This window comes from Prinia subflava, chromosome 2, assembly GCF_021018805.1.
Source record: "Prinia subflava isolate CZ2003 ecotype Zambia chromosome 2, Cam_Psub_1.2, whole genome shotgun sequence".
Taxonomy (NCBI): Eukaryota; Metazoa; Chordata; class Aves; order Passeriformes; family Cisticolidae; genus Prinia; species Prinia subflava.
Window position 1 is genome coordinate 23,549,932 of NC_086248.1, and position 11,839 is coordinate 23,561,770.

The 11,839-nt window shown below is 41.8% G+C and overlaps 1 protein-coding gene across 2 annotated transcripts; it reads right to left on the minus strand.

Moving 5' to 3' along the window:
• Positions 1 to 1,550: 1,550 nt before the first annotated feature.
• On the minus strand, positions 1,551 to 10,562 carry LOC134546536 (glutathione S-transferase 3). 2 transcript variants are annotated; one of them, XM_063389355.1, is made up of 7 exons: positions 10,443 to 10,562; positions 7,951 to 8,057; positions 6,065 to 6,116; positions 5,276 to 5,408; positions 3,969 to 4,110; positions 2,859 to 2,990; positions 1,551 to 2,310 (listed from the first exon to the last, which is right to left on the minus strand). In XM_063389355.1, the coding sequence occupies exons 2-7, from the start codon at positions 8,035 to 8,037 to the stop codon at positions 2,167 to 2,169; spliced, it is 690 nt and encodes a 229-aa protein (XP_063245425.1). In that variant the 5' UTR covers positions 8,038 to 8,057; positions 10,443 to 10,562; the 3' UTR covers positions 1,551 to 2,166. The 2 variants fall into 2 exon arrangements, with proteins under 2 accessions (XP_063245425.1, XP_063245424.1); XM_063389354.1 differs by having other exon boundaries at positions 10,449 to 10,558.
• Positions 10,563 to 11,839: the final 1,277 nt, after the last annotated feature.

The window sequence follows — 11,839 nt, forward strand, 5'->3', positions numbered from 1 at the left end:
AGTTTGCCCAGAATATGGAAGATCACAATAATAGTGTGCAAAGCTGCTGCTCTTTACAGGTTAGAAAGTAAATTGGCAAACCTGGAACATCAACATAAGAAGGTTATCACACAGAGTTTACCCACAGCACTGTGTCACACCATGTAGCCCTGCCACCACAGCATAGGCAAATATGGCTGTAGATTTTGTATGGAAAGTCCACACGATGTATAAACACTGCTGAGTGTTTTCATTTCAAAACAAACCAAGAAGATAAGTAAAAAATAATGAAACCAAATGAAGTTCTTATCAACAATTTACTGAAATATCAGGAAATGAACCATCACTTGGGGCCAGACTTGGAGCCTTACAGAGTATGTCTGCATTAGTGGTCTGGAACAGGAGGGTGTTTTAAAATTTAATTTCTTAACTGTGCTTTGGCTCCTATTACAGTGTGGTCTTGGAGTGTACAAACTGGATTCTTTCTGGATGAATTTAACTGAAAAATGTGCTCCAAGAGTGCACCAAATACTGTTTAAGTGTCATTCAACCCACTTGAGCTATGCTGAAGTTAATTGTGTCATAAACAGATACAGTGTTCATGACAAGGCTTCAGAGCCAACTATTCTGCTCACGTTCATTGCTGGTGTACCACTCTATTTAATAATAGGAATAACCATCAGCTGTTATGCCTGTCACCAACAAGTAGTGGCAGAGGCACCTCCTACATCTGCTGCATCTTTGTGAAACTCTTGAACAGCATTATACCACAACTTTCCTCATTTTGTGGAGAAAAAGTTCACTTAGCAAAGGAATCATGATTAACTACAGCGTTTTCCAAATTTTCTATTAAACTAATCTGAGATTAAACCAAGGATTGAAGTGTAATTGCAATTGACATTACATTAGTTGATAAATTACTGTAGGTCAGTACAAACTTTGTATACCTGGCAACGAGGGGAAAAGTGTAGCACTGCAAACTTCAATCATGCTGAAGCTGGGGAGTCTGATGAGCTCTCAGGTGGGCAACTTGTTCATCAAATAACAGATGAGTGTACTTACTACATCCCAGTGTCAAGTAGCATCTTATTTCTCAACCCACAGCTAACACAGGAATAAACCAGGGCCATCAGAGATTGAGGGCAAGTCTTTTCTTGTAAGCTATGTCATTAATGTAGAAATATAAATAACAGGTATGAAACACCAAGGTAATGTCCTGCAGAGAAGCTTTTCAAAATCTAAAAGCCATTTGTTGAAATGATTAAAACCATTTTAAGTTCCTTTCTCTAGCTGTCTGTGGAAACCACAGAGTTAAAAAAAAGAGGAAAAGAAACAACATTTTGAGTTTGGTTGGTAGTAGATAAGTTATATCAGGTTTGTGTGATGTTTTACTACCTCTCCTTCACATCTCCATTCTCTTGTTTATAAACACTAACAAAATATGCCTGTCCATGAGGCATGTGGGTTAACAACAACCCTCCTCACATCAAATATAAAGAATTTATCCTCCAAGAAAAGTAAATATGATGTTTGCAAGCCCCATCTTTCATTCATGAGAAAACAGGACAATGTGACTACATTAAAATTTTATTTGATTAGTACAGGCCCTTTAGATAGAGAAATTAAACAAAAACATCATTTGACAGTCAGTTTATTTCCTAATTAAGTAATAAAAGTGCATCTTAGTTATAAAGGCACAGTGTTGACATTTAGGCAAGTCACTGATGTCCAGTAGAACTGGCAAGAGAAAGACCTCACTCCTGCTTTCTTTAAAAACTACTTGTTTCATTTGCCAACAGTGATAGTAAAGAATAAAGGCCTACACTGGAAGCAATCATCATATAAAAATCTGATCTAGAAAAAAGTCCTCAGAAATAGCACGACGTACTGAAGCTATCAGTCAGCAACTCCCATTTCTCTTTTCTGCTGTTCCACAAAGTCTCTAGGAAGACAGTGTGCTTGATGCCATTTCACTTGCTTAAAATTAGCAGAAAAAATCTCAAGATGAATGAAATAGAAACTAGGCTAGTACTGAAGTGTTATAAAAGATACCTGCCTAGTGTATGTTTTATGAGGGCACAGCCTCCTGCCCCTGGAAACACCTCTCCAACACCCCTTCTCCTTCCTTCGCGGTGTAATTGGACCTGTTCAATCTGGCAGCTCTCTTACAGCCTGTGGCCAAACAAACTAATTTGCTTTTACATCATAATACATGCGCAGAACTCTCCTGACAGTCTCTACATATTTATCATCAGGAACAGGCTTCCTCTGGCTTCCTGGCTCAAGGAATTTCTTGATTGTGGGGATGCTGCTTATCCTTGCTTTAAATGCCTAAAAGGCAAACAGTAAGAACACAGTGTTTAAAGAACAGAAAGTAACACAAGAAAAAATCCCATTTTACTGATTTGTGTAACATCCTTTAACAAGCTGTATGTGGAGACAAGACAGGAAATATGGTTTAACCATGGATGAGTTTTACTCCCACTCACTTCAACCCTTTTATTTTCCACAGTAACAAATTCACCCTCTGTCTTGTCTTGATATGGGATGAAGTGTTAACAGTTACCTGTGGTTTCTAATATGTACATTACTCAGATCAGTTCTTGTGATCCAGAAAATATCTTCCACTTAACAGTATCACAGAACTGATGAGAGTCAAAAAAAGGGAGGGTGCATTTCTTCAGATGTGTACAGGGGTTACTCCAGAAAATAACAGTTTCTCTGGATGAAACATCTTACAAGGCTCTTCCTAAAGCAGGAAAAGCAAGACTACAGTGAAAAAGTAACGAATGTTTTGTGGAATTGTTTACACATAGCAGACTTTGAAATATCATTTATTACATTTACAGCCATATGAGCATCTTGTTAGTGCAAGGTACCTGTAACTGCGGAAAGCCTGACAGCACATCTGACTTCTTCTCTTCTACCATTAAAATGGCTTCAAGAAGATGAACATCTGCCCAGCTAAAATTGTTGCCAACAAGGAAGTCCTGCCCATGGCCTTTCAAAACCTAGAAATGTCATAGATGAAAACACTCAGATGTGAATAGCCAACTGAGGCTCATGTTTTCAAAATGCTCAGGCACACCCTCTGACAATATTACTGTCTCCTTTTCACCCTTCTCTCCCATGCAGCTAACAGGGGGAACAGGGGATGTGCCACCAGTCACTATCACTTTACAGCAGAAATCTAGAATCCCAGGGATTTTCTTATTGATCCTTTTCTTCCTATAGCTCTAGGTAACCCTGTGTACTAGACTGTAGGGTTGGATACCTTCTTGGTATTCACACCTTTCAATTCTAATTTATCCGGAATTTTTCTGTATGTTTTTACAGCTTCAATGGGAAAATAAAAGAGAGATGATCAGCCTAAAGCACTGGGGCTAAGATGCAACAAGTGGAATATAGGGCAGAATGCACCCTGGCAACCACCTATAGGATACCTGGCAAAGTGAAAAACTGTCTTCTCTTTAGTCTTTAAAATGGAGGAGCTATTCCTGCTAGATCATCCTGTCCATGCATATTAATTTCCACTGAGACTACTTCTTGGGTCCTATTTCTCACATTATCAGTCAGAAAAACACCAAGATTCCAGTATGGCTAGAAGTCAGCAGCAATAGCTGTGTTTCACTGTGTTTACAAAAACCAAACGAGATGTATTTGAAATGTTAAACAAAGAAGACAACTAGCACTGCTTTTGCAATGCAAATTACTGTGGTGGGTTGACCCTGGCTGGGCACCAGGTGCTCATCAAAGCTGCTCTACCACTCCCTCACCTGGACAAGGGGAAGAAAATACATGAAAGACTCTTGGATTGACCTACCCCAACTTGTCTGATGCTGCTCTGACTCCCCTCCAGCCAAGAGACAGTATGAATGTCCTGCTGTAAACTACTGCACTGACACTTCTGCTTCTGGTTGTGGTGAAATACCCAGTGTTCCCATTGCTATCCCTCCAGAATCAGGGAAGAAAATGATCCTCCTCCATACCTTTTCATACACTGGGAAATACCTGCTTGTTGCCTTTTCAACTATAAAAGCACGTTGTTTCTCTTTATCCTCCGCTGATAAGAAAGGGAACATCAAAATGAAGCCCATAAGGTCATCAGTTCCTCCAACATACATATCAATCCTTAAAACCAAAGCAAACAAAAACCTTAAATAGAAGGTACCTTCACAAGCAGAATTACCTTGTATTTGTTTTAGGATAGTAAACACTGAATTTCCCATCCCCCTGTTGTGCTGCCTTCCCCCCACCCCCTTTCCAGGCTGCAGTGTGATCTGAGAAATGCTTTTTTAAGCAATCTAAAACACACCCCCTCATGGAAATTATTTCTGCAATTAAAAAATATGTCACAGTGTGAGTCTTACTTGTATTTGTAGTGATTTCGGCTCTTTACTTGCTTCATTGTGCAGGTTTAAACAGGCTTGCACAGAGGTTAAGAGTGTAACCTTGGTGTTACAGATCACTTCACAATCACCAGAGAAACACACAGCACCACAAGGAGCCACTCCCAACTGACTTAATTGTCTGGATGTATCCCACCTTCAGAATTTCATCCAAACTCCAAGGAGGGCCAAATACATAAGTAATGGGGTTGGAACTCTGAAGCATACCAGGTTCTTCACCCAGCCAAATGATCAGTACAGCCATTCTTTGCATTATCCCTTTTCCAGAGCTGTGAGACCAGGTTTTGAACTGTAAATGGACATTTAAAATGCTACATACTAAGACAGCTCAATCATACTTTTTTTTCCTTCACACACACAACATCAAGGATGTAATTTCACATGGATGTAATTTACATGGATGTAATTTCACATGAAGCCAATAGTTTTTCAACAGCTTCTTGCTGTTCTTTCCCCAGCTCCTGAAGATCTAAACCATGCACTTTTTACAGTGCAGTGGGACATCACACAACCACAGATAATGTCAATGACAGCTCTTATTTTGCAGCCAAAAGTTAGAAACTAACCATTTCTTTCCAGAGTTTTCTGGTTACAAAAGTAGTTCAGCATCTACATGCCAGTCACCTCTTGAATATCTGTGTCAGGCTGTATGAATCTTTCACTAAGGCACAATAAACCCATAACTCAAATATTCTTATGTGAAAAATAACTGAGTTAGAACAAATCAGTTGGCTTGCATCTAACTGTGGCCTCTCAGGCTCACTGCAAGTTGTGTATCACTGATGCCCACAGGTGCCTGTGCATAGATGTGTGTGCAACTATGCAATTAATTCTAGATGCACTTGAGTTACTATACTGAATTCAAGAAGAGTAATAGTGTTACATACAGGGCTCTTTCCTTCAAGTCCTTCCCATAGAGGTTGTACTTTGCTGCAATGTAGTTCAGGATGGCTCTGGTCTGCACCATCCTCATCCCATCGATCTCCACCATGGGCACCTGCTGAAACAGCAGGGATCCACCTGAAAGGAAACACACACATTATCTGACTGATCTAATAACTCTATGTCAGATTTCTTGCTGTCTTCAGAGGAACAATGCTTTTATGGTGAGCTTGCTGTGGATAGTCATTGTATTAAACTGGAATTCTTCCATGCAAAGAATAAATTACAGTGGTGCAGACAAATTAAACTGAAAACCACAATTAAACCACAATCACACTAAACATCTCAACTGAGTAAAAAGTGTCTATTTCTAAACAGTGTAAAAAAAATTCTGTTCCATTAGTCAAACACTATTTAAAACAGACATTTAGACTCACAGATTTCTCTCTTATGATCAATCTATAAGTTATATCAGGACATTAAATGAAATTTTGGGATAAATAAACATATTTTCTGATTACTGAAGCCCATGGTTAAGTTTGTTGGGACCATGTGGGACGCACAGACAAATGGAGAACAGAAGAATCCAGAGGCCTGGCAAACTCTGCGGGCTGGAAAGATACTCAGTTTGGAATTTCATCTGTCCACATATGGAAAAAAGCAGCCTCTGCAGCTGCTCACAGCTCTCAGCTTTACTCTTCTGTGTGGAAAGGAAGACACATACAGTCTTCAAAGACTTCATACATCTTCTCTAAGTCTGGTTACACTTTTCTTGAGGTTTCACCAGGACTCACCTTGCAGGAGCTTCTCATACTGGTCTCGGGTTTCCAAAAACTCTTCTTCAAACTGACAAAAGAGAGTGAGGAAGAAGAAGAAATAAGAATCTTTTCACATTTCTAGAAGACATAAACTTTTAAAGCACCATAAAAAGAAAATAATATACATCACAGTTCTTTCAATTTCAGATATGACTGTAAGGGAGAACACACCAAGGATAGAAGTGGATATCCAGTATCTCCTGGACTGTCACACTTGACAAATGCTACTAAGGGCAACACTAGCAGAAGAACAGGCAATAAGAACTGGAGTGAGGATGGTTTGTTTGGTATTAAACAGGCAGTGTTATGTTAAACAATCAACAGTACAATCTAAGCTGTCCTTAAGATGCTTTCAGGAACGGAGAAAAAATCTGTTCTGCGATATTTTGATTCGGGAGCTAGGCAGGAACAAATATTTTGGAAGTTAAAACAAAGCTTTTACAAAATAATATATATAATAATATACGAGTAGCAAGCCCTGCAGGAAGTTTAGTACAGATGCATGTTTCAGGAATCTAAAGATTAATGATCCACAAGATGAGAAACAAAAAGATACAGAAACGCTGGTGATCAGAAGGATGTAGTTTTCAATAGTAGCATTCAATATGGTTGAGGATGGCCAGTCCAATCAGTGTTACTTATGGAGAAACTCAGTCCAAGATTAAGACACCAGTTAGACATCTGCATGTATGTGTTTGCATGTGCAATGCATGTCTGTGATCAGTGCAGAACATGGAGACTAGAAAATGGTTAATGTTACCAATCCCTAAATGCTCAGTCAGCCTCTCTTGTAACATCTGAGCCACTCATGTTAGTAATTAGTATTTGCTACATTAGGGAAACCCCAGAAGATCAGGCATATTAACACACTGCCAACATTCACCCACAGCAAGTGTGATCACAGTCTAAAATTCAGAACCCAGGTTTCTGCTGATAAGAAGGTGAGAAAATACTATTCTAAGGAAAAAATGCAGTAATTGGTGCCCACCAAAAGGGTTTTTTTTAAATTAAAAAAAAAAAGAAGAGAGAGGGACTTAAAACATAAGAACAAATGATGGAGGGAAGCAGACAGTTCTGTCTTCTGAAAGGCCTTCAATAAAAGATTGATGGTCTTTTTATAAAATTTGTATTCCTTGGCTTAGTACACAAGTAACTGTATGTACTGTAGCAACTTATTGTGTAAAAGAGGACACTCAAGAGCACATACTAGTCCTCTGTGTCCTCAAACTCTATTACCAGTTTACCACCAAGATGGACAGCAAACTAGTAGGTAAATTACATAACATCAGAAAAAATTAAAGTGGTATCTTCCTTCTCTGTTTTACCAAAGTATTTTTCCTCCTGGGCAGAGATTTCTAATTTCCCTACACATGTGGCTCAACTTGCTCACTTCACCCTGCTAAATATCATCTACATGATGCAAGACACAACGTATTTTGTGTTACAGCTTATTATGGAGGATGTGAGTGAAAAATAAAACTAAAATCTCTGTGAGCATTCAGCTTGAAACAGAAAGACTAGAGAAAGTAAATTGCTGCTTTACTGGGCACAGATAACACTTGTTATGTGAGGAACACATCTATTAGTTCAGCAGCTCTAGGTCAGTAATCAAATGCTTAATTAAGGATTCCACATGCTTGTGTTAACCAAGTGTCACTGCTCACAGTGTCACTGCTCAGAAAACATGTAACTTGAAGCCATGCTTTTGTGTGCCTGAAGTAAAAGTATTTAATTACACTGAATAGCACACATTCATTTACTGTTGCATGTTGGGATGCCTTTTTTTTTTGACTAATAACGTGATCTGTTTCAAAGACAAGCTTACCAATGAGCAGCTAGAAGTTAAAAACTCTAAAACAAACCTCAACCCCAGCTGCAGCCAACAACCAACGAATCGACTCCATCTTGCCTCTTCCAGCAAAGTAATAAAGTTTCGGTTTTGTGGACATGACTTCAAACTTTCTGTTACCTAAGAGAGTTACAAGAGATAGTAAGTTAGTAGTTATACAAAAATCTGATGGCAGCTGGAATAATGGTTCACAGGTTACTCACACAACAAAAATTTACGTTAGTTTTTGACAAAATGTTTTAGCAAAGTTTCAGTCTAAACTGATTTGATTTTGTTGCTATACAGCCAAGTCAAACTATTTCATAGACGTTTCATCTTCCTAAAATTCAGGAAAAGTAAGCATCAAGTTGCTAAGCAGGAGATAATGTGAAAAATAAAAAATCACCATGAAGAAAATCCATAAACTTTTACAAAATGTAAATTTTAGCATTGAAGTTACACAGACACCACTAAAAGCCAAGTCTTGATCACAGAGAAGAGGCAGTAAACCAAGTTTCCAAAACTGGCAGATCTTGTATCAAGGAATGCCAAAAGTATCTAAACTAGTAGAGTTAAAATAGTTGTAGTATCTATTAATTCCACACGTTTAGGTGAAGCATGCGAATGTACTTTTAAGCCTTTCACTTTTTTTCTACCCGTGGTGATCCAGCAAATCAGTAGAAACTTTCAAAAGTATCAGAGTATGTAATCCGGGATCAGCAGAAACTTCAGAAGAACAGCCTGTTTCTTCTGTAATAATCCAGATTAAAATACAGTTTCAGAGTGTAGCACTGTGTATCCTCCTACAGGCCGATTTCTGTCTATTATTAAACCCTGTTGCTCTGCAAAACTTTATGGACTTTTCAGGTGATCAGATGCTGCTTTGCAAGCAGCATTTTAGTTCTTCAATGACTTCATAAATGAGGCTATTAGTTGTTATTTTTTGAATAGACTAGTGTTTACGCCTCAGCAGGAACTGGATTCCACTGCAGAGCCATAAGCCAAGAGACCAATCAAATTTAATCATGCTGGCATTTCACATGCAGAACTCCCTAAGAGCAAGTCCTTGCTGCAACTGAGAGCTGTTTTCCCTCTGTAAGGTGATTTATTGTCACTTCAATCCACAGTTCAAGTAATTCTGGAAAAGAGGCTCTTGGCACATGAACAATAACCTCCAGTTTCCAATGTTCCAAGAGCTCTTTCATAAGCAGAGGGAAAAAAGACCTTGAGCACGCACAAAGTGATCCGCTTGTTAGCCAAAAGGCATGAAAAGAGAACACAAAACATGAGACTGCATCAGGCCATGGGAATTCCAACGAGCCAGGCTATTCCACCCCCGCCTGCTCAGGGGCCTCCGACTGCTCTTAGGAAAGTCACAGGCAACTAAAACTCTGCCAAGAGTATCTCGTATCTCTACCGCTGATAAATATAGCAGTGAATTAGAAACACACTAAAAGACTGAAGTATCATTGTGAACTACACAAAAGAACAGAATCAATCAGGATCTGCTTGTAATACAGCTACATTCACAGAGAAAGAAGCAAAAAGCCAAAGGCGATTTTTAACTTGTAGTGTAAAAAACTAAAAAACAGGACAGTGTCACTTTTCCTCATTGCCACTTCCAGAGACCTGCTCTTAGCAGGCCAGTGGATGATCACAGGATATGGGCAAGTCACTGATGCCCAAGGCATGTCAATGCAGCAGAGGCAAAAGGAAGGTAAAGGCACGGGGGGTGCTTGTTTTGTAAATACCGGGCAATCGACAAACTTTGAAATGAGCTGTAGCATTCTAGGTTCCTAGGACTGAGCCTGCTTTGCCATACTGGAAGAGAAAGTCCAACTTGTGAACTAAAATGTGATGGAAAGAGCATGCTGGTGATGGGCAAAGAGCTTCTCCCTTCTCCGCCCTTCATCAGAAAGAGGTAAAGTGGCGATTTGCAGCCAGGAGCCGCAATTGCTGGTAGGTTGCTGTCCATTCCCCCTCAGTCTGACACTTCAACAGGAAAAGAGACTTGGTTATAAATTTGCTGTGATTTATAAAGGCCATCTGGGCTAACAGGGGGACTGAGGGAACACGAATATCGGTGTAAGGAGAGATTGCCCCCACGCTAGGTGAACACGGACCAGAAGGACATCGGTGAAGAGGCCCAGGGGACCAGCTGTGCTCCGCACGTCCCGCAGATCCAGGACTCCAGGGCTCGATTTTCCCTGTCCGCACTCTACAGCACAACAGCGGTTCCACCCTGCTGCCGCAACACCAACCCGGGGGCACTGCCCGTGCTCAGCGTGTGCCAGGCAGCAGTCCCGGCGCCACCAGCTCCCACCCGTCCCGGGACGGGCTCTTGGCACACAGGAGATGACGAGCGGTCCGCGTTGTGACGCGGGGAGCCCGTCACAGGGAGAGCGGATCCACGGCTCGGGCCTGAGCCGCCACAGCCTCCCCGCCTCACCTGCGCCAAACGAGCCACGGGCACTGCTCGGCGGGGGGAACGGGAAGAGAGAAATCCCCGGGGCCCGCATTACTCACACTGACCGAGGTTAAAGCGCTGCTGCCGAGCGAGGACACCACGTCCAAAGCCGAGCCCTCCCGCCGGCCCCGCCTGCAGCCGCCAGCAGCGCCGGGCCCGCCCCGCTCAGGCCACGGGACGGCGACGAGCGGAGCAGCCGCCAATGGGAGGCCGTAAATTTGCAAGTTTCGCAAAGGCTTCTGGAAAGACATCTCACCCCAAAGAATTTCGCTGAAACTTCTGAACTGGGTCAAGAAGCGGTTTCTGCCGCAAGGTTTTTTCGCTGCGAAGTGGTGATTCCATGCGTGTGTCCCTGAGTTCTCGGCCGTTGCCACTAGCCGTGACGTAACGGGAATCAGCAGTTTCGACCTTTAAATAACCGCCTGCAAGCCTTCCATGTCTGGATGTGAGGGCGATCTGGCTGCGACATCTGTCACCCCATTGATCGCCAGGGTTGATTCGGCTGATCTGGCTGGCTAGGCGGGTGTCCCCTTCCTCCCTCAACGCTCCATGTGCGTCCCTCCCGAAGCTGCGCGCTCGGTCGAAGAGGACGACCTCCCCGATAGAGACGGTACCGTTCATCGGTCAAGGGTATACGGTAGCTGCGCTCCCCTGCTAGAACCTCCAAACAAGCTCAAGGGTCCATTTGTAGGAGAACGTAGGGTAGTCAAGCTTCCAAGACTGCAGACACATCCAAGTGAGGCGCTGCATGGGGCAGTCTGCCATTGTTTTGTGCCGTACACGATGATCATTCCTTGCAGTAAGGGTGTGCAAATCCTGCCTTTTTATTTCACTTCATCGCTTCTCCAATTTCCCAGTCACCTACGAGTCCATGAGCTCCTCACGTGACACCACCCTCGCCCCCTTTCCCTGATAAAACTGGAATCATTGCACATATTAGTGTATTTTCCACCTAGTTCTTCACCTGTGTAAGGGGTTTTCAGCCCACTTTAACAGCTAACAAAAGGGCTGGGCTTGTAAGTTACATACTGCCTTCAGCTTCTACTGCCTTGAAACCCAGGGGAGAAGGCTGAAGAGGTGACACAAGATACTGAGAAAAATTTTGAATAGAACAGGAACAGAACAAAATAGAATAATTTCCCTTGGAAGTGACCCACAAAATCTAGGTCAGCTAGCTGTCATTCTGAAGTGTTATGCATATTACAATTCAGTCTTGCAGGTAGTTTCAGAGGAGCTGACATCCAAAGAAGGCTCAGCCATCAGTTTTACATGGAGCTCACAGTATACTGCAGAAATTACACGCTTAGGCTCAAACCACGTGGCCAGTGAACACGCAGTGCCCCTCCAAGGCAGCTTACCAAAAAAACAAACCCCAACTGAAAAAACCCAACCAAACACAAGGCAAACTAAAGTGCTTTCATTAAAAATTGAATAGAAGAGCAAGCCAGTCAGTCAG

What these genes read in the sequence shown, in the direction of transcription:
- LOC134546536 (XM_063389355.1), bottom strand. Translation starts at nt 8,037, where the DNA reads ATGTCCACAAAACCGAAACTTTATTACTTTGCTGGAAGAGGCAAGATG. An exon ending in TGGCTGCAGCTGGGGTTGAG is followed by an intron (nt 6,117 to 7,950) that starts GTTTGTTTTAGA and finishes CTCTTTTGTCAG; the next exon opens with TTTGAAGAAGAGTTTTTGGA. An exon ending in CAGGCTTTCCGCAGTTACAG is followed by an intron (nt 2,311 to 2,858) that starts GTACCTTGCACT and finishes TTTGCCTTTTAG; the next exon opens with GCATTTAAAGCAAGGATAAG.